Consider the following 26,036-nt stretch of genomic DNA (forward strand, 5'->3'; position numbering starts at 1 on the left):
CCATCGACCATGGTATCCTTCTGGATAGGTTGTCTGGGTTGGGAGTTGGAGGCACTGCACTGCAGTGGTTCCGCTCCTACTTGGAAGGCCGACTCCACAAGGTGGTGCTGGGTGATTACTGCTCTGTGCCATGGCAATTATGCCATGGGGTTCCACAGGGCTCCATTTTATCCCCCATGCTGTTTAACATCTACATGAAACCGCTGGGGGAGGTTATCCGGAGGTGTGGGCTGACGTGCCATCAATATGTGGATGACACCCAGCTCTACCTCTCTTTCTCATCAAACCCAGGTGAGGCAGTGGCTGTTCTGAATCAGTGCCTGGGCACGGTAATGGACTGGATGAGGGCCAATAAACTGAAACTCAATCCAGACAAGACGGAGCTACTGTTAACAGGTGGTTTGTCTGCCCGGCTAGGTGATATTCAACCTGTTCTGGAGGGGGTTGCACTCCCTCTAAAGAATCACGTTTGCAGTTTGGGGGTGCTCCTGGATCCAGAACTGTCACTTGAGGCACAGGTGAACTCAGTGGCATGGAGCACTTTTTATCAGCTTAGGCTGGTATACCAACTACGCCCTTATCTGGACAGAGATAGCCTAACTACAGTTATCCATGCTCTGATAACTTCTCGTCTGGATTACTGCAATGCGTTATATGTGGGGCTGCCTTTGAAAACGGTCCGGAAACTTCAGCTGGTCCAAAATAGGGCAGCAAGACTGTTAACAGGGACTGGCCAACAATGTCATATTATGCCACTACTTTTTCAGCTGCACTGGCTGCCAGTCCATTTCCAGATCTGATTCAAAGTGCTGTTGTTAATATTCAAAGCCCTTAACAGCTTGGGGCCCGGTTATCTGAAGGATCGCCTCCTCCCATATGTGCCTGCTCGGACGTTAAGATCATCTTCAGAGGCCCTTCTCCGTGAGCCCCTGCCAAAGGAAGTGAGGTGGGTGGCAACTAAGAGGAGGGCTTTCTCTGCTGTGGCACCCTGGCTGTGAAATGAGCTCCCTATTGAGGTACATCTGGCACCTACACTGTATTCTTTCCGGTGCCAGGTGAAGACCTTTTTATTTTCCCAGGCATTTTAACATTTTAGCTCTTTAGACTTTTAGCTTTGCTGTTTTAAATCTGTATTTTAAATCCCTACATTGCTGCTAGGTTTTATTCTGGTTGTATTGTTTACTGTGGTTTTAATGTTTTATATATTTTGTTTTGTTTTATTGTGTGTTGTTTGGTTTTAATTTTTGTGAACCGCCCAGAGAGCTCCAGCTATTGGGCAGTATAGAAAAGAAAGAAAGAAAGAAAGAAAGAAAGAAATAAATAAATTGCTGAACCTTCCCAGCAAAACAAAAAATGCTCAAAAAAGTGCCCGGAGTTCGGGAAACAGCCCACAGCTTGGCTGACAGACACAAAGTGAGTCGTACACACCATGGAGCTCTGTCAAACAAAAAAAGAACTGGATTTCCCAACGACAAACATCCCTACCTAAGGCAATGACCATAATGATAGATTAGAGTAGCCTACTCAAACCTGGCACCCTCTAGATCTTTTGGAATAGAACTCTCAGCAGCTCCAGCCAGCATGGCCAATTGTCTGGGATGATGGGAGTTGTAGTCCAAAACATCTGGAATGTGCCAGGTTGAGAAGACTGGATTAGAGCATAGGCTGTAGAGAAGTAGAAGCATGGAACTGAGGAAAAGAGGGTATTCTCCACCCTATCAAGCTGTGAACCAAATTACACATTAGGCTAATGGTGTGGTATGTAGCTGAGATTTGTCTTATTTTTTTTACTCTCATGTAAGTGTGTGTAGCCCCAATTTCGATTGGGACCATGGTACTCCAAGAGGGGAGAATTCACTACTCCCCCCACCCATTTTTTCCCAATGGATCCCAAGCAATTAGCATAATATTCACATTTGGCCCTAATAAACTGGAACTCTCCATCCCATGAAACTAACAGTATTTAGCGTTATATGGCTCCTTTTCAGATTCTGCGTGTATTTATCTCCAAAGGCTTACAATAACCCCATAAGGTAGGAGAGCATTATTATCATCCATTACAGATGAGGAGGAAGATGGATGAGAGTGAGAGATAATGGACTGCCTGAAATCACTTGATTATCTAAGGCTGAACAGAAATTATAACTAGGGGCTTTCAGGCTCATACCTCCCCATCTTAGTTAGGGACTGAAAGCGCATTAACTTTCAACTGTTATTGTGTATAGCCTGGGAAGCTCCATTATGTGGCGTGACAATTACATTCATTTAGGGATATTTTCCATCGTATTACCCTTTGTTAACTGTCTATTTATATCATGGGTTGAGGAACCTGTGACCTTCCAGATGGTGTCAGACTACAACTTCCACCATCCCTGACCATTGGCCAGGCTGGCTGGGGTTGATGGGAGTTGGAGTCCAAGAACATCTAGAGAGTCACAGGTTCCCCAGCCCCAATTTATATAGAAGTCAGTTTCAACATTCCATCACATTCTTTTGTGTCCAAGAAACAGAACCCAAGATAGGGCTGTGCAGATAGGGGCAGACTTGATTCTCAGGGCCGGCTCCAGATCTGAGCCCCACACCTCACACCACCCAAGTGTGCTTTGCTGCATCCCCTCCTACATCAGCTGGTCCCTCAGGTGGGCCTACCTATTTATGGCAGCAGGCAGCAACACTGTGATCTGTGCTTGGTGGCTATGATCTGCCCCTGATGTAACATCATTCCAGGGCATTGTGGGAAATTAAAATGGTGGCCTCCAGTGGTGACTGCCGTCTTAATTTCCCTTAATGACCTGGAACAGCATCTCATCATGGGCACTGCATATGATTAAAATGGTGGGCAGCTCCCAGACTCCGTTTAGGGGCCCCAGGGCCAGCATCAGCAGTGGGCCCTAGTGGGCCTCCCGGGCCATAGCAGCTGCCTAGGATGCTGGGTGTTGATGCCAGTCCTGTTAATTCTCAATGGCTGGGGTCACCATGGGGAGGCAACAGGTATGGTCCTCATACCAATGGTTTCCCCACACGCATCCCATCTACTTTTTTCCACATGAGTGAACTATTGCCATTCAATTGTAAGGATGTATGAGAATTTCAGTTTTGCTTGCAAAACATGCAAGCATGCCCTATTCAAAGCCTTGAACGCAAGCACAACAACAAGTCTGCTATAATATTCGCAAATTGTCAAACACATGCTCGTGTTCGTCTCATTTCTGATTCCCAGTTCAATTTGCACAAATTTCCTCAGTAGACCGAATAAGCCTCGCTTTAGTCTATGGAGGAAATTTGCTCAAATTTGGGGAGGTTTGTATGAATTCTGGGGAGATTTGCACACTCTCCCATTTGGTTGCTGCTCGATTTGTGCAAGTTTCCCATTCCCGCAAAGCGAGCAGTGTTCACAAATGCACATGGGAATCGGGCACAAGACAAGTGGCGAGACGATGTTTGGGCAATCCTCACAATCTCAAACGTTGCTCCTTTGCCCATTCTTATTCAATCCTATAAGAGAAAATAAAGACTGCACTTGAATAAACAAGTGAGGGCAAATGGTGCCCTCTGCCCCTGGCAATGGTGGCCTGGCCTCCTCACTGCAGGGGGTTCTGCTAGGTATGCAGTGTGACTTAATACAAAAATGGACTGCAGCCTCAGGGCAGGAGTCTTGGCAGTATGCAAGGCCATTCCACTCACCTACCCCATCATAACTGCTGGCATTTTGCTTCATGTTAACTAAGCAACACTGCTAGGCTGATCGTGAGACGAGTGAAAGTACAGCTAGGATGTACATGTTCCCGTGAGTCACCAAAGTGAAACGGAGACATAAGCAGGCATGCTTTCTCCTCCGAGTGCTGGTGTGCTTTTTTTTTCTGCTTTTTTCCTCCTTTCATAAAAATGCAGGCCTTTGCTTAGCCTCAGCCATCTGAAAGAGGAAATTAACAGTGACAATGTCACTGAGGAGGATGTACAACCCACCCACAATGGGCTTATTGTGGCTTCGCTTGCCTCTGAGCTGCCGATCAGCGTTCTGGTAGGAAACATGCAAACTAAGTCAGACTATGCACTCAAAAAAGGTTGCAGTAAACAGTTCTAAATCTGCCTGTCTTCGAATGAATTACTATATACAAAGGTGCACTGGTCTAAGCACCATACACGTGTCCAGGTTCTTGTTGCAAGTCCTTCAAAAGTGGTGCTCCAAAACGAAGAACAGCGCACTGCAACCAATGTTCGCAAACAAGCTTTAAACATTCACATCTCACAAGATGTGACTAAGCTGGGACAGGGAAGCGTGATGGGAAAGCCCTTTAAAAGCACAGCCCAATCTTTATGGAATACAAAAACACAGGACTGCATAATGGGAAAGATGCTTCTTAGGGACACAGAAAGCCGCCTTACACCAATTGGCAGAAGCTCTCCAGGGTTTCAGGCAGGAGGTTTTCTATACCTACGTGAAGATGCAGGGGACTGAGCCTGGGATCTCCTACATGCAAAGCAGGTGCTCTACCCACTGAACTATGGCCCTCCAAATGAGTCAGTCCTCCTGGTGTCTGAAGGACATAGAAAAGTGTAAGAAGAACCCAGCTAGTTCATCAACAAGATGTCTTCAGGAAATCCATGACAAGTGCTTGAAGCCAACAGCCATCTCCTGCTGTTTTTCTCCAGACACTGGTATTTGTTCCCCAGCAACTGCTTCTGTACATGGAAATACATTGTCCTCTGTACATCCTTCTCTTTAAGTAATGCTCTGATGTTGTGGCGTTCCATAAAAGATGAGAACAAAGCAGCATACTAAAGGAAGAGTTTAGGCTTAGGTCAGCCTCACAAATCCCTAAACAGCTACTAGCCTGATCACCCGTGGTGAGTAAACATTGCCTCCAGGGCACCAAACAGAGGGAGGCAAATTAGAGTTGGTTCCCCACACCCACTTTTTTTTCTTCCAGAATATCAGTAATCCACAAATGACTAAACTGGGTATGTATGGGTAGACAGGCTGGTTAACTTTTTTGTGGGCTAGCAGATTTTCTGGACTTTTGCAAAGCCACCTGAAGCAAACATTATAAAGGGACTTCCTGTCTGATCCCGATAAATGTAGGAAAGCCAGGTCTAAGGTTGCTAACCAGCAGCCTCCATTATGCATGCAGCTCTGTGCATGCCTACAGAGGCACAATGAGGCTTTCAACTTTCTTTTTTAAAAATAGCAGTTCCCCATACCGCACTGGAGGCTGCTTCTTACAAGATTCAGAGTTTCAGAAGCAGTTTCCAATGTGGCACCTTGGGCAGGGGCATGAGCTTCTTCATCATCTTCTAAGGTTTTAATAGCCCCAATGCACATGAGGATCCTGTGGTACACCTCTGAATGGAGCTAGTCCCTGAGAGATTACAAAGTTGGCAGCAGCAGCTATTACTAACAAAATGAATCAAAGCCTTAGAGGTCAATCTTAACTTTGTATAACTGCATGTGAATGAAATATACTGTATTCTTATTACTGCCGTTGTTTGAACTTGTGAGCTGCTTACCTACTGAAAACAATGAGTCCATGTTAAATATTTTTTCTTTTCTTTTCTTTTTTAGGTCAGCTATGATTCAGGTCAGAAATCAAAGCACAGCTGCTGCTATTCATAGCAGGCCATGATGAACACAAAGGGAAGGAGTAGTAAAGATGAATCCAAAGAGACAAGTCTATGATCTTTTACACTAGGAGTCAGCAACTGACAGCCCTTGGGCTAAATGTGGCTCCCTGGCCTGTTCCTGCAGTTTGCAGTAGTGAAAAAAGAGATGTGGAAGGAACTGCAGTTGTAACAATGGGCGTAGCTAGTTAGCCATCTTGGGGAGGAGGGAAGCCCTTCTCTCTTCTCAAAAGCAAACTACTTTCTGACCAGGGAAATCCTAATCCAGTTTTGTTAAAAGAAATAGACCTTTCTCTGAGGTAGCAATCATTGATCAGTTCCCTCTAAACGAGTCATACATTCATCTGCCATTTGAAAACTGTATAGTGCAGCTGCAATTTGAAAAACCTTCACCTTGCGGTGTACTTCTTTCCTTTTCCACACAAAGCCAGAAGTTCCAGAAAAAGAGCTTCGTCCCTTGTGCTGTTGCAGTACTGGATAACATTGCACAGGCTGAATATTTCTATTTTTGGTTATTATTATATTTATATCCCGCCTTTTTTCCTCTCGCAAGGAACCCAAGGCAGCTCACATAGTCCTCCTCCTCTCCATATTATCTTCACAACAACCCTGTGAGGTAGGTTAGGCTGAGAGTCAGTGACAGGCCCAAAGCCACCCAGTGTTCTTCATGTCTGAGTGGGGACTAGAATCCCGATCTCCTGAGCCCCAGTCCAACACCCTAACCACTACACCACACTGGCTCTCAGTACTGCTTTGCTTCGGTGATCTTTAAAGGACCAAAAGCCTATCCCTGCTTTTGCAATACAGACAGCCTATATAATATGTCTCAATGAATACTAATTTTACATTGCCCTAATTAAAGCATGATCATTACTGCACTTCTACGTATCAACATTGTTCTTAGACATGGTTCCATTGTTGTGCTCCAGTTTTCTCATTCTGCTGATCAACAGTTCTGTTTTCTGACTCATCCACAGTACATCAATATTCTTTAAGTATTTATTCCCCGAGAGCCTCCAGGTGACTTTGGATGAAATACTTGCACAGGGTTACATCAGGAGATGAAAGCAAAAAAAGTATACCATATAATTTATACCATATCTACAAGAATGACTTTACTGGCAAGTACCCCATTTTTTACAGGGTTACTCATGTGATCAATGTAATAAGCAAGGGGTGGATTCCAATACCCACACAATCTTGCCTATAGTAAATCGTCCGCTATTAGATGTTCATGTTACATTTTGTTAACCTGCCCTATACTGTCATAAGCTCCTTTTGACCCACAAGCAATAAAGCCTCTGCCTAACCTCCTGCACAGGGCACCAGGGCATGAGTGGAGAGGTGGTTTTTCTATTAAGGGCAAGGGACAGAGCAGGGAACAGTTGAAGGGGCCATCATTTGTGCATGATGTTTGCAGCAGCAGCAGCTTTATTCTCAGGGCTCATGCCCCCGTCCCCTTGTCTGCCTACCTCTGGTGATAAGGGAATCCTACCTTTGCAGGATACCAGAGGCAGCACTAGTACTATGTTGGGCTGTCCCAGACATGAGCAAAAGAGCTAACTGGTTGGTGGGAGGAGGGGAGGGTAGCACCAGAGCTGTGTTGAGCTTGCTCCTGATTGGTTCCCTGGTGCTGGCAGAGGCAATGCCGTTTTATCTTAGCACCTCACCTCTCCTTTCTGATTGGGTTCATGGGAAGATAAAATCATTTTCTTGCTTTCATTTCTGGCCATGCTGACCCCATCTAAATAACTGTTTTTAGGACCCAGTTCTATATGTCACAGCTCTCTCTGATCAGCCAAATTAGAGAAATAATGCAAACAATGGCATACCTGGTGTCTTCTCTGTGAACACAACCTTAGATTCTGCTGTAAAATTCTGTCCAGTTAAGATCATCTGTTGTCCACCATACACCAGGCAGCTATCTACATCTTGCCTCTCAACCATCGGAAGTTCATGAGCAGAGCGTTGGGCTGTGGACAAAATAAAGACAAAAATGAAATAATTTTTTTTTTTTTTTTTTTAAACCAGGAAATTTCAGAACTACCAACAGGGTCTATTTTGTCACTATTACCATCCCCTGGCTGCCAAAGGAACTTCTCTGTGCGGCTAAATTTAGGACCGAAAAAAGGAGGAGGAAAAATAAAACTTATACTCAAAGCATTTTTATTTGGAAATATTTGGGAGCTGGCTCCAATGCTTCAGCTGTGCTGGCCTTACTTCTTGTCCCTGACAAAGGAGAACTCGGCTGAATGAGTTGGAATCAGCCCATGTCTGTTTCCAAATCAATGGCCAAATATTCGAGTGCAAGTACACTACAGTCCTGGAACCTTAAATATACCACCTGCAGATTGGATTCCAATGGATAACCCTGAATTCCTTTAAACAGAACTAAAGCATAACTCATTCCAAGCTGAAATATGAACATTTTTTGAACCATCTGGGTAGCAGGAAGGTGTCCAATCCCCATAACTTTTCCCTCCAGCTTATATACATGGATATGTATATGTATGCATCATTCCTTCTAAAACTGAACTAGAGTGGTCCCATGCCGATCACTTTGGGAACAAAACAGGCCCACCGACCACAAAGCAAAGGATTCAGCATATCCTCAGGAAACCCTGAGGTATGCAGAAGCATATGACCTTCAAAATTATGTCCACCAAAGCAGGCCAACCCCCCACCTCCAATACCGGTAGTTGGGAATTGTGCATGCGTGTTACGGCTTCATTCTGCTCCCTTAACCATTACTGTTTCTTCTGCTCTGTGCTGGGGGCTTGAGTGTGTGTGTGTGTGTGTGTGTGTTTCCCCTTTGTCCATGGACTGTTCCCTAGCTTGCAGCAGTGCAGGGTGACAGGAAGCTAATCTGCAGGGGGTGGGGGGTGGGGACTTGCTGGAGGAAACCTAGCAGCTTGAGAAAAAGAAAAATATATCTCCCTGCAATACATTTTAGACATCCTTGATGAAGAGTACAAAAAAAGGAGTTCATCAAGGAGTTCTATACAGCATTTTTGTGATCTTGCCTTTACAGGAAAACCCCATTCAGGAGGTAGAGACAAAAAGACCAGGCTGTGGTTAGGAGAGCCAACGTGGAAGGGGAGCTGGATTTCACAAATTCATTCAAAATAACCAGTTGAACCTTGAGATGGAAATCCCTAGATTCACAGGGATCATGGAATGGCCACCAAAGATCAATGCTATGTAGACCAAACCCTGCACATAAAGCATTCATCCACAGAACCTTACTTAATGTGTATGTTCAATCTACCTCCCTGTAATTGGGACTCCACTGTTTTATAATGAATAACAGTTGTCTACCTCCTGGTGCAGTTTAATCAAGATGTGCCATCTCTGCATTGAGAAGTTAAGGAGAACGTACGCTTCCCTCAGCAACTGTCCAGCTTTCTAAGGGAGACCAAACTCACGCTATGAGAACCATGGTTCCATAAGAATGCCTTACAGAGTATCATTGCATAAAATAATTCATGGAACTCAGTAGAAGCATATAATATCCATCCCTTGTAATGATAATCTGTATGATACAGAAGAGCTGCAATTTGAGAATTCTCCCCCCACAATTGCAACAGCTGGAAAGGATCAAGTCCTTTCCTTTGACTGGTCCAGATGTGTCTCTAGGGCAACTGTTTAGGTTAAGTGACCTTGGAGTTCAGGACCTGAATTTAAACTCCTCCGTAGTCATCCCAATCCTATAATGAAGGTCTCCGGAGAATTCTGTTCAACAGTTTAACATCTTTCCTGGCTAATTCCTTGTGTTTTCGGGGGTGGAGGTAGAGTGGAGAGAAGATATTTATCTTAAAAGGTGGTGAACCTTTGACTATCAGCCAATTCGCATGGCCTCTGTGCTTGTGGTTGGGCATTTTATTCCACTCCTGCTCAGACTGGACCATGATCATAGCACATGAGCTGTCCAAATACTTTGTTGTGAGCCGAATCCTCACTTGTGTATACCTCCACTCAGCCCACATTTCACAGATTCGTAGTGGCGTGAAAAAAATTGTCCCTAACAAATCACACGACCTGTTCTTCATGTGCAGGTTCAATCTGGGCAAGTTTTTTTTTAAAAAAAGCAGCAGCAACAGAATGGCAAACCATGAGCAAGAAATGAGCACTAGACTAGGAGCGGAGTGGCTGCATAGCAGGCTTCAAGCTACTTTCAGTGGCTACTAGAAAGCAGGGATATTGGAGAATTTTGTTCGGTCCACATTTTTAAGCAAACTAACTTAATTTGCACTTCCTGGACTAGTACGCAGATCAGGATGCAGACTGCATGCTTCTTGGAATTTTGTAATGCAGATCCAGCTAAAAATAAGTCATACAAAAATGCAGATCTTAAGGGAAATAGGGCGATCCATCCATTTCTACTAGAAAAACCTGCACTATACATTTTGAGGACTGATTTTTGTACATTCGCATGGAAACTGTGCATACTCAGGTCTGAATATACAAAGTGAATTTATAGTGGTGGTGAAACTAGACCAGCATTGCCTCCTTTGAGTGGCACCGCGTTTCTCAAGATCTTAGGCAGATGTCTTTCCAATCCTGCTGTCAGAGATCCTTAGGAGACATTGAGGATCAAACCTGGGCCTTCCTAATGCAAGACAGGTGTTCTACTATTGAACTATCTGTACCCTGCTCATTGGTGTTCATCTGAACAACTTTTCTACACTTCTAGAGGGTTTAATACTGTAAGATTAACACAAAGTAGGCTTCCAAATATTAGACTTTGGGAGAAAAGCTTGAAGTATGCATGAAAATACACAGATCAATAAAATCATACCACAAAGTATGTGTATGCAGAGTTTCAAAAAACTAGCACCATGTTTATTAATTCACTGTTGGTTGTACCTTTCCAAGAGCCATTTGCTGGGTGATTAAAAATCTACTCTTCAATACGTACTTTCCAGAATACACTTCAGTGCTTATCACAATTAATTATTCCCATAATTTTAGTTTATCTTTTTAATTCAGGGCACTTCATAGTTTATTATTCATGCAGCTGGCCCACAAGGCTGCCAGTAGTATATATTGAGATTACTTTCACAGAAGTTGCTTATTTCTTCCACATGGCTTGTATGATTAATCATTCTTTGTAAACAGTTAAAGTCCTGATGAGTTCATAATTGGATTTACCACTAACAGGAGATTTATAGTTCTGAAAACTCAAGAGTAAATGATATTTAACCCCCCACCCCCACCCCAATCCATCTACAGTATTCAAGAGAAAATAAGCTTTAAATGCTGTCTTTGAGAGTATTTCCTCTGAGATGACTCCAAGACTGGACATTTCTGATGGGAGTTTCAATGTAGCTTGACAAATGTACTTCAGATAGGTACATTCTGTTTTAAATGCTTAAGTTCGGCTAATAAAATAGCTCCCTGATTCAAGATTATTGCTTAACCAGAACTCCTTCTGTTCGAGGAAGTGGTGTTCAACCTGTTTTGAATGGGGTTGCACTCCCCCTGAAAGAGCAGGTTTGCATATTTGGAGTATTCCTAGATCCAGCCTTGTCACTGGAGGCCCAAGGGTCCTCAGTGGCTTGGAGTGCTTAGGCTAGTATGCGAACTGTGACCTCTCTTGGACAGGGATAGTCTGGTCATGGTTCCCCATGAGGTAATGATCTCCCATTTAGAATACTCTAATGCATTAGATGTGTAGACTGCTTGGAAACCGCAGTTAGTAGAGAATATAGCTACCAGAATTCTGTCACCACTGGTCGCCAATAACGTATTAGTTGAAAGAGCTCCATGGTTCTCAGTCCATTTCCAAGCTCAGTTCAAGGTGCTATAAAGCCCCCACACCAGCCTTCCCCAATATAGTGCCCTCCAGATGTCTTGGACTACAACTGCCATAATCCCCGATCATAGATCATGCTGGCTGGTGCTGATGGGAATTGTAGTCCAAAACCTGGGGGGGCACGTTGGGAAAGACTGCTCCTACGCAGCCTGGGACCCAGGTACTTGAAGGAGCATCTGCTCCCACATCGCTCTATTTATATATGGAAGTTATCTGCCCACACTCTCCTTCAAGGGACCTGCCATTGGAGGTAAAGGGTCTGGTGATGGAAGAAAAGGTATGGTGCTTCACTGGGGAACTCTGTCCACAAGGAGACTCACCAGGTGCTAATGCTGCTGTCTTTTTAGCATCAGCCAAGGAACTTTTTATTCTCCCAGGCCTTTTAAAGCTATATGAACTTAAAACATTTTAGGTTGTAATCCCATACATACTTATGTGGGAGTGTGAGTAAGTGAACTCAGCAGGGCTTATGTCTGAGTAGACATGTGCTATCAATCTGTCTTTTTTTACTGCTTAAGAAAAAAAACCCAATCCTGCTGTTCTAACGTTGTCCTGTATTGAGTTTTTATGCTGTTGTTTTTGTTTTATTATCACAGACTATCCTAAAATCTTATGATGAGAGCAAAATGGAAATACTATACCAAACAGATCATTACAAGAATAAAGCATTTTTAAAAAAACAAAACAAAAACATGGTTAATAAAATAAAAAAATGGAACATTTCTATGTGTGGGATCTGCAAGTTACAACTATAAGCACATGAACACATGAAGGTGCCTTTAGCACAACCCTACCCATGTTTACTGAGAAGTAAGTCCTACTACTTCTTTGATACAGTAGTCTTTGACAGTCAGACTATTGCTCCATCTAGCCCAATGTTGTCTAAACTCACTGGCTGTGGCTCTCGTGGATTCAAGCAGAGGTTGTTCCAACTGAGATCCATTTAAATTGGAGATGTGGGGAACTGAACCTGGGACCTTCTACAGCAGTGGTGGGGAACCTCTGGCACATGGGCCTGATCAGGCCCATGGAGGTTCCCCAGCCATCCTGTGGAGGTTTGGGAGATGCCAGGGATCGAACCTGGAACGTTCTACAGGCAAAGCACATGCTCTACCACTGGGCTATGGCCCATTTCCAAAGTTTAGATAGCACAGAGGTTCTAACATTAGGAGAACCAAAGCAGCAAATGTTTTTTTAGCTCCTTCTCTAAAAATCTCCAGAATGGAAACATATCAGTTTCTCTAAATACCTTGTAAAAAGAGACAGACAACAGATCAATTAGGGAGTTTCCTCAGTGTTCAGTCCAGGGTGCAGTTCATACTTCAGCCCTGTGTGTATGTCCTACATGCAAGGGCACAGGACCAAGGATCAGGCTGCCACACTCTCCTCTGAAGTCAGTTAATTAATCTCATTTATTTACTTGGGCCCATCGACCATTGCCAAACAGGGAGAGATATTTTAGGCTTGCAATTGAGCAAACAATGCACAATATACAAACAAAAACATAAAACCCGCTATAAAAAGTTAACAATGTGTAAAACAAACTAATAATAAAATAATAAAAGACGATGGGCTGGCCCTGTAATTCCTAACCACATTTTGAACGACTAATTTTAATCCTACTCTTTTGCACTGCCAATGCGAGGAGAGCTGCTTTATGAGTCACATTTGTCCCTACCAGTAAGAGGAGCAAACTTCCACTGCCTCCCCTATCCTAGAAATTCTGTCAAAAATCTTTGTCTGGGAAAGGCATAGCATAAGAACAAAAGAAGAGTTCAGCATTCTGTTCACACAGAGGCCAACCAGCTGCCCATGGGAAACCCACAAGCAGGACCTGAGTGCAATATGAATGGACATAAATCATGGACATAATGCTCTACCTTCCTAAAGGCCATAAATATTGTTCTCTCCATGGATCTCCCTCCCGTAAAGCACATAGGCCCAACTCACACCAAAAGCTCTATACATGCTGGGAGAAGTGGGTAAGCTCAAAGATCATTCTTGCACTCAGCCATCTATAGCAGCCTTCTCAAATCTTGTGCCCTCCAGATGTGTTGGACTACAACTTCTGCCGTCTCCAACAACACTCAGGGCCAACATAGGCATGACTTTGATCATGTAGTTTGACACTGTATAGTTGCTTTTGTTGAACAAATAGGTGGCGGGGGGGGGGCAGATTGGGACTATGACATTGTTCCTCGTTCTTGAATTTTTCCCGGGATTTATAGACATGGGGAGGCAAACTTTAAACTTTTGCCCCTGCTTTGGTCGCAATTGGAATCTGCAGGGTGGGGGGAGAAATGCACCTGCTATCTGCAGTGAGAGGAAAGCTCCCATTGGTTCCCTATGCTGATTATTTGTTAAATTAAAAAAACAGCTCTGCAACACCAAACTGCATGATAAAAGTCATGTCTAGTCTGGCCCTGAAAGAACAGACAGATCAAAGATAAAGCTACATAGATGCTGATAAATACTTCTCTATCAGTACTGCAGATACTGCTGTCCGAGCACAGGAAAAGCAGCATATCTGAAGCAGTTTTAGGAAAGGAAAGGTTCCTCCTGTGCAAGCACTGGGTCATTTCTGACCCCTAGAGGGACTCCGCTTTCGCTGGCGTTTTCATGGCAGACTATAGCAGGGTGGTTTGCCATTGCCTTCCCCAGTCGTGACTACCTTTCCCCCAGCAAGCTGGGTACTCATTTTACCAACCTCGGAAGGATGGAAGGCTGAGTCGACCTGAGCCGGCTACCTGGGACCCAGCTTCCGCTGGGATCGAACTCAGGTTGTGGGGAGAGTTTTGGTTGCAATACTGCCGCCTACCATCCTGCGCCACACTTTAAACCGGAGTTCCAGTCAAAGCGGACAGCCGGCAGGCAGCTACATGGATGCAGGAGTTACTTGCCCATCTCATCTCCTGTAGTGCCTGATTCCGGTATGAGAGACAGCTTTGCAAATTTGTGACTGATGCAATGAATAATAATTTTTAAAAAATCAATTAATTTTAATTTTGCGATGTGGAAATTGCCTTCTGGCTTTTGATAAGTCACTTAAATTTTTATTTGATGCTTTCGGTTTGGAAAAGCTGCCCACCCATTCCAAAGCTTCTAGTTTAAATCCTAGTTTCAAGGTTCATAATTTCCAAATGCCAGAAGGATAAAAAGAAACAAAAGGGCGCCAGGATCTGTTGTTATGTTCTCTATTCGGTGTTCCATATACAAAAGGGAGTCGTGTGGAATAGATACGCTGGCACAGATGGAGTAAGTTTATTTTCTTTTGCATGCTGTATTAATCCCCAGTAAATTCACCGCCTCTAAAGGCTCAGGATAGGTGAATTGTAGGCCTGTTATTTCACACTATTCCTTCTCTTCCCCTCAGGGGCTGGCACTCCATAAAGCAGACCTACAGCTACTGTAGTTTATGAGCCCTGTGTAAACATAACACTGTTGACTTATCCAGTTGGGGTGTTTACTTTCAATAGCAACAGCCACTGACATAATGCAGGAAAGCAATTGCTAACGCAACACTCACTTCTGCCTTGAAACAGCATTTCAGCCCCGTTAATAGCACTGGGGGCGGGTGGGGATTTTCTTTCTTAATTTTATTTGACCGCCTGCAAATCAAGATGTTACCGATCCTCCATGCCAAAAATTACATTACAGCCCTCAGTAGAAGAGAAAGGGAGGAAAAAGGGAATGACCGTTATCAGGGCTTGGTTGTTGCTGCCCCCCCCACCCTCAGGATTGCAAGAGTAAGGGGCGAAATGGAGACATTTGGCTTATACACGATTAGGAAGCCCCTGGCTCAAAAGCCAGTAGACACATTATGTTGGTTCAGAGCAAACGGTCCATCCAGCTCATCAGAAGTATTTATACCTCCGTGTCGAGCAAACGTCATAGGGAACTTCACTTGCACAGTGTTATGGCAATACCCAGGGTACATGCAATCGGTGCAACAAGTATCAAAATTCTGCACCAAGGCAATCTACATTTTGCACTATGAAATGCTGAATTCTGTATAAATGTATGCATATGGAGCAAATATGCATAATCACTCCCGTTTTATGCAATTTATTCTTCTTTTGCTCATTGCAGGGAGAGATAAGGAGCTATGCACAGCTTTGAAGCTCCACCCCACCAACTCTTGGAAATCTCCTTCCACGATGGTCCTGGCTTCTGAGATGTTATCAAGTACTGCCCACGTGCCTTAAAGCCTATCTTCGCAACCCAAAGGGCTATAAACTTGCTTTAAACAGAAATAAATCAAAGTTGAGATTCTCAACAAGCTGGTTTCTATACCGAATACCACACGCTGTGCTTCTTCTGTGTTCCTGCAGTATCACAGCATACACAAAGCCCAAGCAATGTCCATCTTCTGCTGTTAACCATTAGTCCTGACATCTCATAGGCAAAGAGTGTAATTCTCTCTAATCCTGGCAGTTGCATTTTGGGGTATTAGCAGTCAGGGTCTCTGGGGCTTGAACCCAGGAACTTCACAGCCAAAGGTTGAGACCTACCTTAGTGTCTCACCTGGCCATATGAATAGATCTCAGAGCCCTCTTTAGGCACAAAATAGAGAGGAGCTGAATACGCAGGCCAGGAAACTGGGAAGGCATTTTCAGCCATTGGGCGGGTGGGGGAAATTCTTAAAATGTGGGACAAGGGGAGCTCACCATCAGAAAAGCAGAAGTAGTGGTAGCTAGATGTTCCCTTCTCCCCTCCCCACCCCCCGCTCCCCAGCCACATGTTTAATCACTTCATTGCTCCGCTGCCTCAGGCAGTATCAGCTGCAACCTGTCGGCTACTATGTTACCCCACATTACCTCTGTTTGAACAATGTTACATCATGGCATAGCAACATTCCAGATGAGCTGTGTGTGTGTGTGTGTGTGTGTGTGTGTGTGTGTTGGGGGAAAACATAATGGGGGTAAAGCCGCTGCTGCTTTTCTGACAGTAAGCCCCAGCCTGGAATATTCTTATTTATTTATTTATTATTTGTGTCAGGGGGCCCTAGCCGGCCTCTTTCAGTCTACTCCAGTAGCCAACTCCAGACACAGACAAAGCATTCTTTTCTAGGCTTTATTCCCTTTACAACTTAATAACTCTATCACCAGCGACTAAGCTATGAACAGCAGAGTAACCTATGCCCCGGGTTGGAAACAGTTGGTCCCCGTTTGAACGAGAATCACTTGCAGACCCTGAACTTATGGGCTAGGGAGAGTCCCTCCCCTTTTCCCTTGGGTCCTCTGGATGCGACCGTTGCTTGCGTGCCAAATGGACGCTACGCCTCCTTTCCACGCCCTCCATAGCTCGTCGCTCTTTGCGTCTGCGTTGAGCATCCAGCCAGCCCTCCTCCCGCGTTCTTTCACTCCCAGGACCGCTATCTATGTCTGGAATGCCGGCAGGAGGAATCTCTGCCAGCTGCAGGGCCTGGGAGGGATGAGCATGCTCCTCTCCCACAGACGGCTGTTCCTCCTCAGAATCAGAACTGCTCTGAGGTTCTATGGGCTCAGTGTCCACCCTGACAATTTGTTACATTTATATCCCACCTTTCCTCCAAGGAGCCCAAGGCGGCATACATGATCCTCCTCCTCTCCATTTTGTCCTGACAACAGCCCTGTGAGGTAGGTTAGGCTGAGAGTCCGTGACCAGCCCAAAGTCACCCAGTGAGCTTCTTTGCTGCACAGGTATTAGAACCTGGATCTCCCAAGTCCCAGGCCAACACTCTAACCACTACACCACACTGGCTCTCTCTATTCTTAAGAATGCCTGCCCTCCCCCACTCAAAAGTAGGACTAGAAATTAAAAATATCTGCTGACCTTGATGAATTCAATCTATTTCTATTTCTCCATCCTGCCCCTTCTTCCCATTCCTGCAATGGCTTCCCCAGTTCCCTCTGACCCTCAGTGACATGAAAATGGGGGTAGATATGCCAAATGCTTATGCAGTCCATGGATGCTGATGGACTGCATAGGCTAGACAATTCTAGGAGTTCACTGCTACTCATGAATCCAATCAAGTCAACAGGAACTGTCTCTTGAGGAGAGTCATCTGAAGGTCAAGAGAACCAAAAATTGGCCACTTACTGGAGATTATCCATCTGCAGCCAGACAGCTGCTGTCCTCCTCCCCCAAAAGACACAATGAATGGACCCCCACATGGACGATGTATCATTTCTAGAGAATGGTGAGGGTCAGTTTAAGCAAATAGTTAACAACTCATTCACAAGGTGAAAACCGCATCATGTGATCTTTCTTGCCACAAATAGCTATTTCCAGCATGGGATAAAATAAGACTGACACATGGTCAGCTGTCACATGAGGAAAGTGTCAAGGAACCGGGCTGTCAGCTGTCTGAGGGCCAAAACAGACATTACCTTTTTTTTTTAACTTTTACTCTAGAGTAGGTACAGAGAGCCCAATCCAGACTGGGACCCTAGCGTGAAGGGTTTTTTAACCCTCTCCCCGTACCCGCTATAAACTGGATGGGCGGGGGGGGTGCACCTGCAATTTCTATTTGGTTTATGGATCCATTTGCTTTATGGATAGGCAGAGCCTTCTGTTCCCTAGTCAGATCAAGTTTCATCAGTCACAAGTACTGGTCCCATTCTTCAGGGCTCACTTTGCTCCTAAAACTGGGCTATAAAAATGGGTCTTGTTGAGGGATGGATCAGAGTATAAATCAGGTGTGGGAAAGCAGGGACCAGCATCAGTTCAATGACGTGGTCGACATAAATATGAAACAGCTCCACTGCACATACACATCTGTTTAAGGCCATAAGAAGAGTAGTGGTGGATCAGACTAAGGGTCCATCTCATCCAGCATTCTGTTCCCACAGTGGCTACATGGTTGGGAAGCCCACAAGTACGATATACGTACAACAGTACCCTCCCGCCTATGTTCTCCAGCAACTGGTGTACATAAGCATGATACCTCTGGTACTGGAAGGAGCATACAGCCATCAGGACTAGTAGCCATTGATAGCCTTATCCTCCCTAAATTTATCTAACCCCCTTTTGAAGCCATCCAAATTTGTAGCCATCACCACATCTCGTGGTAGTGAATTCCATAGTTTAACTATGTGCTGTATGAAGAAGTACCTCCTTTTACCTGTCCTGAATCACCTACCATTCAGCTTCATAGGATGACCCCAGGTTCTAGTATTATGAGAGTGGGAGAAAAATGTCTCCCTATCCACTTTCTCCACAACATGCATAATTTTGTACACCTCTATCATGTCTCACCTTAATCCTTTTCTTTAAGCTAAACTATTCCAGACATTGTAACTTTCCTCATAGGAGAGTTGCTTCAACCCCTTGATAATTTTAACAGCCATTTTCTGCATTTTTCCATCTGTATAATATCCTTTGTTAGGAAGTTTAGGATGTTAGGTGTAGCAGAAAAAACAGCTATGGGCAGGGTTTGCTATCAGAATGCCTTACTAGACTTCAGAAGTACTTCCTCTTAATCCTTCATGGAAATGTGTGGTTAGTGTATTGTAACCATGCAACACCTTGGACTGTTAATTTTATTCTGCCTGGATTCCTTGATGGTGGTAATTACTTAATTACTATGGCAGACAGAATCCTGGGAATTCTCATCATAGGACTGACAGCTCGCAAACTGCAGCCTTGTTGAATATGGCTATAGTTCCCTGATTCCTGTAGCCCAGGGGTGCAAAAAGTGTGGCCTGCAGACAGTCCCCCCAAGCCCTGTCAGGCAGCCCTCGAACCCCCAGCATCTGTCATTGCTGGAAAGGGGGGCGGGGACAGGAAAAAAAAGCTCTAGGAACAGACCCGATGGCTCCTCCCTTAGAAATTTCGTTCCTAGAGCATCCCAGGGGTGCTTGAAAGTTCCTTCCTGCCTACTTCCTAGGATGCTCTGAGGATGCTATAGGAACAAGGCTTCTATGGCAGGAACCCATTCCTAGAGCATTTTTCCTTCTTTTTTTTGTCCATCAGATGCCATTTTTGCAAGACAAAGATCTGTTGCTGCTGGAATGAGTGAGTATGTGAGTGTGTGGAGGAGTGGTGTGGCTGTGCTGGTGGAGTGGCGTGTGGGGGAGTGGTGTGTGGCTGTGGTGGGCAGAGTGGTATGTGTGGGGAAATGGTGTGTTGGAGGGCATGGTGTGGGTGCACACATGAAAATGTGGCATGTGCACATGAGAGTGAAGTATGTACAGACAACTGATGTGGCCCTTGGGGACGAAAATGTCATGTACCACTGCTGTAGCCAATCACACTGGTATAAATCCAGGATAACTTTGTGATTTACATCAGTTCCATCCTTCCCTTGCTCATTCTGAATTCAAAAGCGGAAAGCAGCCCCAAAGGTCTTTGTAACTTCTCTGTAGTAATCTATTAGGCAGATGAAAGCTGAGTTCAGACAGCCATTTCTTTGATTAAAAAGGCAAGTTTCTAGTCCATATAACTAGGGAGATACATTTTAGAAAAGATGGTGTGCGACTGGATACACTACTAAAAGGCTTAACCAGTGTCCGTTTTTATTTTTTAGTCTTTGGCAAATATTGCTTCTAAATGTCTAAACTCCACCCTCCTCCACTACCTAGTACCATGTAGGCTAGAAACATTCCTTCTAAAAGAGAAACCATCACTCATCAAGAAGCCAAATTACTGAGCTTCTGCATCCTACTCACCTACCTGTACTTTTCTTAGAGTGCCACTACACTACTCTTACTACCAATATAACAGTTTTTACAACCTCTTCCTCCCACAAGAAATTAATGATTTTCAGAAGAAACTATACAAACAAAATTAACTTATGTAAAATAAGTCCATTTGTATATATTCTATTGATCTGCATTGTTCATTTTAAGCCTGGAATTTGAGCCTGCCTGATATAGAGGCTTTATGAGAAGAGCCATAAAAATAAAATTATGTGCATTTTTAAAAGAGAGGGATATACACTGTTCAAAGTTCACGGGTAGGGCTGTTAAAAATGCAAAAAGCATTCAAAGTGCACTGCCTGCAAACAGCCAGCTGACGAATCTCCAAGGAGTCACCAGAATGATTCTTTGCTGTTCTTTTAACTAGCCTCTAGCCTACTGTTGACAATCTACCAGCTGGCTTTCTTGGTTGCAGGAAAGCCACAGAGGGCCTGCCAAGATGAAGACATTCTTTAAACTGACTATTTCTTTCCACTGAACTTACAACTGTGCCACATATCATAAATGCAAAATATCTAATTTTATGGGAAAATTGAGTTGGAGAGGAGGAAAAAAATTAAAAAAGGAAACTTCCAGGGAAGTTGATTAAAAGGAAACAAAAATCGACCCAAATTCACTGGCATAAAGGAACTTTGTGAATAATAGGGAAACATCCAAATTTATCAGATTCTTTTTGGAAGGAATATATATATATATACACACACACACACACACACACACATATACACATACACATACATATACATATACACACACACGCCTTAAGAATGTTTATAATAAGAAGGCATTAAGAACATAAAAACAGCCATGTTGGATCAGACCAAAGGTCCACCTAATCCAGCATTCTGTTCCCACAGTGGCCAACTAGACGCCTATGGGAAGCCCACAAGCAGGACATGAGTTCAATAGCACCCTCGTGCCTGTGTTCCCCACAAACTGATATGGAGAAGAATACTGTTATTTGGCATGTGCAGCCCAACCAAGGAGGAAAAAGGAACAACATCTGATGTTTTGTTATCACAGGGATTAACGTCTAAGGGTAGAGATATACATTACAAGGCAAACACAGCGTTCCTAGCAGTGCTAACATTGAGGCACCATGTCCTGGGGAGAACAGTCAGCCAAGAGGTCAGCCAAGAAAGAGGTGCTTAACTTTTTCTGTACCTACTGATTCTCATCTTTAAGTGCTCCGTGAGGCCCAGCCTCTTCCCATTTTTTCTCCAGCCAAGCTCTGAGATGGAAATCAACAAGCTGGTGAAGGAGTAAACTGCCCCTCCCATCTGCTTATCTTCCCCTGCAAATCCTACCTCCACCCCCACCCCCTGCATTTCCATTAACTAGGGATGTTAGAGAATTCCACCACGGACTCTGGACCACCGGAGTCCATGGCGGAACAGAGCAATCTGCCCCGCCACCCTGCGAAATTTACCAAGGACGGAGCCTACCTTTGTCGGCTGTCCGCTGCCCCGCGAATGGCTGCTCCAGTCTGCGGCCACCATTTCCCCTCTACTTTAGCCGTGATAGGCTAAGTAAGTATTTACGTAGCCTATCACAGCTAACGCGGGGACGCCATTTGCGTCCCTGCCTTTTGCCGTGATAGGCTACGTAAATATATACGTAGCCTATCTAGGGGTATACGGATTACTTACCCTGTTCCACTGGGGCCGTCCACTGGGGAGGGAGGTGATCCGTCCCTCCCACCTGGAATCCTCCTCGGCCAGCTCCATTCCGCGGGGAGCCTGCGGAGCCACCAGCCAAGGCCGCCTGCAGCTGGACTTCTGTCCGCTGCTGGGCTGCAGCTGCCATTTGCATCCCTGCAGTAGCTGTGATAGGCTACATGCATATTTACATAGCCTACCATGGCAAAAGGCAGGAACGCAAATGGCGGCCACTACGCCATTTGTGTCCTTGCCTTTTGCCATGATAGACTACGTAAATATATACGAAGCCTATCACGGCTACCGCGGGGACGCAAATGTAGGGATGTACGAAACTCACTTACCTTTTCGCGGATTGATTCACGGTGGGGGGGGAGGTGATCCAGTCCTCCCCACTGGAATCCTGCCCGGCCGGCTCCACTCTGCAGCAGCACCGTGGAGCAGCAAGCCAGGGCCATCCACAGCCGGATTTCCATCCGCGGACGGGCTGGTGCGGACGCAAATGGTGGCCACTGTACCAGCCTCCATTTGTGTCCAGCCAGGCTGCCGTGATAGGCTACGTAAATATTTACTTAGCCTATCACGGCTAACCCCCCCCCAAAAAAGACGCAGCATACGCAAATGGAGGCTACGGAGGCCGCCATTTGCATTCCCTATTTTTCGCCATTCTAGCCTACGTAAATATTTACGTAGGCTATTACGGCGAAAAAAAGGGGAACGCAAATAGCGTAGTGGGCACTATTTGCGTTACTTTTTTTTCGCCGTAATAGCCTACGTAAATATTTATGTAGGCTAGAACGGCGGGGAAAAAAGGGACGCAAATAGCGCCCACTACACTATTTGCGTTCCCTTTTTTTTCGTCGTAATAGCCTACATAAATATTTACGTAGACTAGAACGGTGAAAAATACGGAACGCAAATGGCGGCCACTGTAGCCGCCACCATTTGCGTACGCTGCGTTTGGGGGGGGGGTTAGCCGTGATAGGCTAAGTAAATATTTACGTAGCCTATCACAGCTGCAAGGACGCCAATGACGATCGCAGCAACCTGGCCGTGGCCGGCCAGGAGACCAGCTGCTGGAGCCGCCGCCGCTGCCGGAGCCGCCGCCGCCGAATCTGCCGCCGCTGCCGAATCTGCTGCGGCCGCCCCAGGTAAGTTCCGTCCTGGGGGGATTCCACAGGGGGGCGGGGGGGCAGGAGGCCGTTCTGCCACGGATTCCGGGGGGCCGGATTCTAAAGAATCCAGCCTCACTGGAATCCGTGGTGGAATTCTCTGCCATCCCTACGCAAATGGCAGCCGCTACACCATTTGCGTCCCCGCGGTAGCCGTGATAGGCTACGTATATATTTATGTAGCCTATCATGGCAAAAGGCGTCCCTGCGTTAGCCATGATAGGCTACGTAAATACTTACGTAGCCTATCACAACTAAAATACAGAGGAAATGGCGGCCGCAGACTGGGGCAGCCATTTGTGGGACAGCGGACAGATGACAAAGGTAGGCTCCGTCCTGGGTAAATTTTGCAGGGTGGCAGGGGGCATTGCTCCGTTCCGCCACAGACTCCGGGGGGGGGCGGATTCTAAAGAACTCCTCACTGGAGTCCATGGCGGAATTCTCTAACATCCCTAAGCCTATCACAGCTAACGCAGGGATGCAAATGGCGTAGAGGCCGCCATTTGCGTTCCTGCCTTTTGCCATGATGGGCTACATAAATATATACGTAGCCTATCACGGCTAACGCAGGGACGCAAATGTCGGCCGCTATGGTGGCCGCCATTTGTAGCCACAGCCCAGCAGCAGACGGAAGTCCAGCTGCAGGCAGCCCTGGCCGGTGGCTCCACGGGCTCCCCATGGAGCGGAGCTGGCCAGGGAGGATTCTGGGGGGGAGGGACGGACCGCCTCCCCCCCCAGCAGACGGCCCCAGCGGAACGGGGTAAGTAATCCGTACACCCCTACCATTAACTGGCAGACATTAGTTGAAGAAATGTGTGTTTGCCAATATATTGTGTAGTTCTGTCAGGAATTCTTACTCCATAGGGCCCCATGGTAGAGGTATGTATTTGGGAAAAGCACTCCGCACATGCACGTCAACTGGATTTCCACTGGACTGCATTGCCCAGGCCCAGACTTTCAACCACTGAAACCCAACTTTCTGCAGAAGCTACTCAGTTTGTAAAATCTATTTTACTTCTCTTAACTTCTCTAATGCTGAAGGAAATTCAGATTAGCGCTTGTAACTTCCAGCTACTATAGATCTTCATATAATCATCACATAGTTATAGGAGGGGCAGAGAAGAGAATGAAAGAGACAGTCTGTTGTAGTGAGCAGAATATTCAGTCTGGGACCAGGTTGAGCCACAATGAAATCCATGCTCAGCCATGTGCTGGGTAACCTCAGTCAGTCACCATCTCTAACCCTAACCTACCTCACAGGGTTTTTATGAGGATAAAATTGTGGGGAGTAAATAAGCTCCTTGGAGGAATGGTGACATAAAGATGTAATAAATATAAGGATATTTTGCAGTGACTACACCAGGTTTCGCTAACCCACCCCCTTCCAGATGTGTTGGACTACAACTTCCATCTTCCCCAGCCGACATCATCTGTTGGGTAGGGATGATGGGAGTTATAATCCAACACATCTGGAGGGCACCAGGTTGGGAAAGTCTGGAAGGAGAGACCTTACTATCTGGATTGAGTTTTCCTTATTATGAAGGACAGACCTTACTATCTGGATTGAGTTTTCTCCTGAAGAGGAGAAAAAATAGTTGTGTTCTTCAGGGAACTGTTATACCTAACAATTGGGACCCGCAACAAATGTTACAGTGTGGAATGCTCCCATTCAGGGTCATAGCCAGCCAGCCATGCTCTTTTCCAAGATATCATTCCATTTCTCCTCCCACCGTGTTTTCTACCCCCTCCCTATATCAGCAATAGTCAGCTGGCATTCCACACACTATGCACGCTCAGTCCTCACTGGTCTGTTTTTGGGTTTTCCCCTCCCCCCATTAGGTTCTTTTTTTTACAGTTTTGTAATTCTTGGGGTTCCCCCATGCCTGCCAGTACCTCCCTTTTGTGTGTGGATGGTGCTTTTTTGGCTACCTAAGAATCCACACTCAAAGAATAAGGTCACTATTAGTATATATCAGGGGTGCCGAGACTCTTTCCACCCAAGGGCCAGAAAAGGTGGGAAACCACCTAACGATTGGATGGGGGAAAGCGGGAACTACCTGGCGACGGCTCCCACTGGGGAAAGGGGCATGTTCGTCTGGAGAACCCCTGAGGGCTAGACTGGGACCCCAGGAGGGCTGGATCTGGTTCCCTAGCCTGAAGTTCAACACCTCATGTATATATGATAATTTAACTTACTTTTCTTTCACTCAACCTGGCCACCAGTTTTGCATACATGTCTGGACACAAGGCCACTTTGGAGACCTAACTGGTTACTCAGAACTTCTAACAAACTGAGTTTATTAGCCAGTTATTCCAAACCCTTTGCTCTACTGAGAGCCACATCTCACAATACACATGCAGCCCAATATGACCTCTCTACTCAAGACAGTCCTCACTTCATTGCAGCTGCTGGTTTGCTCCCTCCCAATGGGAGTTCTCAGCTGCTCTGTCGTTAGCAACCAGTCTCTCAGGGGAGCAGCAATTGGCGGGAGCATTGGATCAGCTAACTAACTTGACTTTACTATTTCATGACGTTTTCCCTAAGGGATGTTCTAAACCACTGCAGGAGGGTTTTCTCATCAACAAGAATAACCAGTTGCAAAAGCAAAAGAATAAAAGCACCCATCAATATTGGTGGTGGTTCTGGGAGAAAGGTATCCCATCCCCAATTTGAGAATTTCAGAGCTAATAAGTGCCTCTTGGCTTTATGATCCTGCTCATGAGATGCAAGAGGTGTCTCATTCTCACCACCACACCACCCCTGCTGCCCAGTTCATGAACTATAAAGAATTATACTTCTCAGAACGATTTCAGTAGGAGCTGTGCTTTACTATCTCTAGCTAATGTGCTTTTCATTAAAGCCACCATTTTTCACAGAAGCAGATGGAGAAGCGATACCACAACTAGAAGCACCGTTGGTACATAAAATGTGAAGGGGGAAAAGATGCAAGGCCTGTGTACAACAACCGTTCATTTGCAAAAAAAGAGAGATGCCAGAACGTAAGGCTCTGTGGAAGCTAAGCCCTTAACTGCACGTTAAGTGGAGCATAGCCATCTTCCAGTAGAGAGATAGTTGCAGTGAATGGAAGGG

At 45.4% G+C, this 26,036-nt stretch overlaps 1 protein-coding gene across 2 annotated transcripts in view; it reads right to left on the minus strand.

Annotated features, from left to right (window-relative positions):
* NFATC2 (nuclear factor of activated T cells 2) overlaps positions 1–26,036 on the minus strand; it is a 165,273-nt gene that overhangs the window by 81,552 nt on the left and 57,685 nt on the right. For both annotated transcript variants that reach the window (XM_084854161.1, XM_084854162.1), the window contains exon 6: positions 7,452–7,592. In XM_084854161.1, coding sequence (XP_084710287.1) covers positions 7,452–7,592 — 141 coding nt within the window. The remainder of the gene's footprint in view (positions 1–7,451; positions 7,593–26,036) is intronic.

The sequence above is a fragment of the Heloderma suspectum genome, chromosome 4 (genome assembly GCF_057233095.1).
Source record: "Heloderma suspectum isolate Gila_16-S chromosome 4, 16-S_ref, whole genome shotgun sequence".
Lineage (NCBI taxonomy): Eukaryota > Metazoa > Chordata > Lepidosauria > Squamata > Helodermatidae > Heloderma > Heloderma suspectum.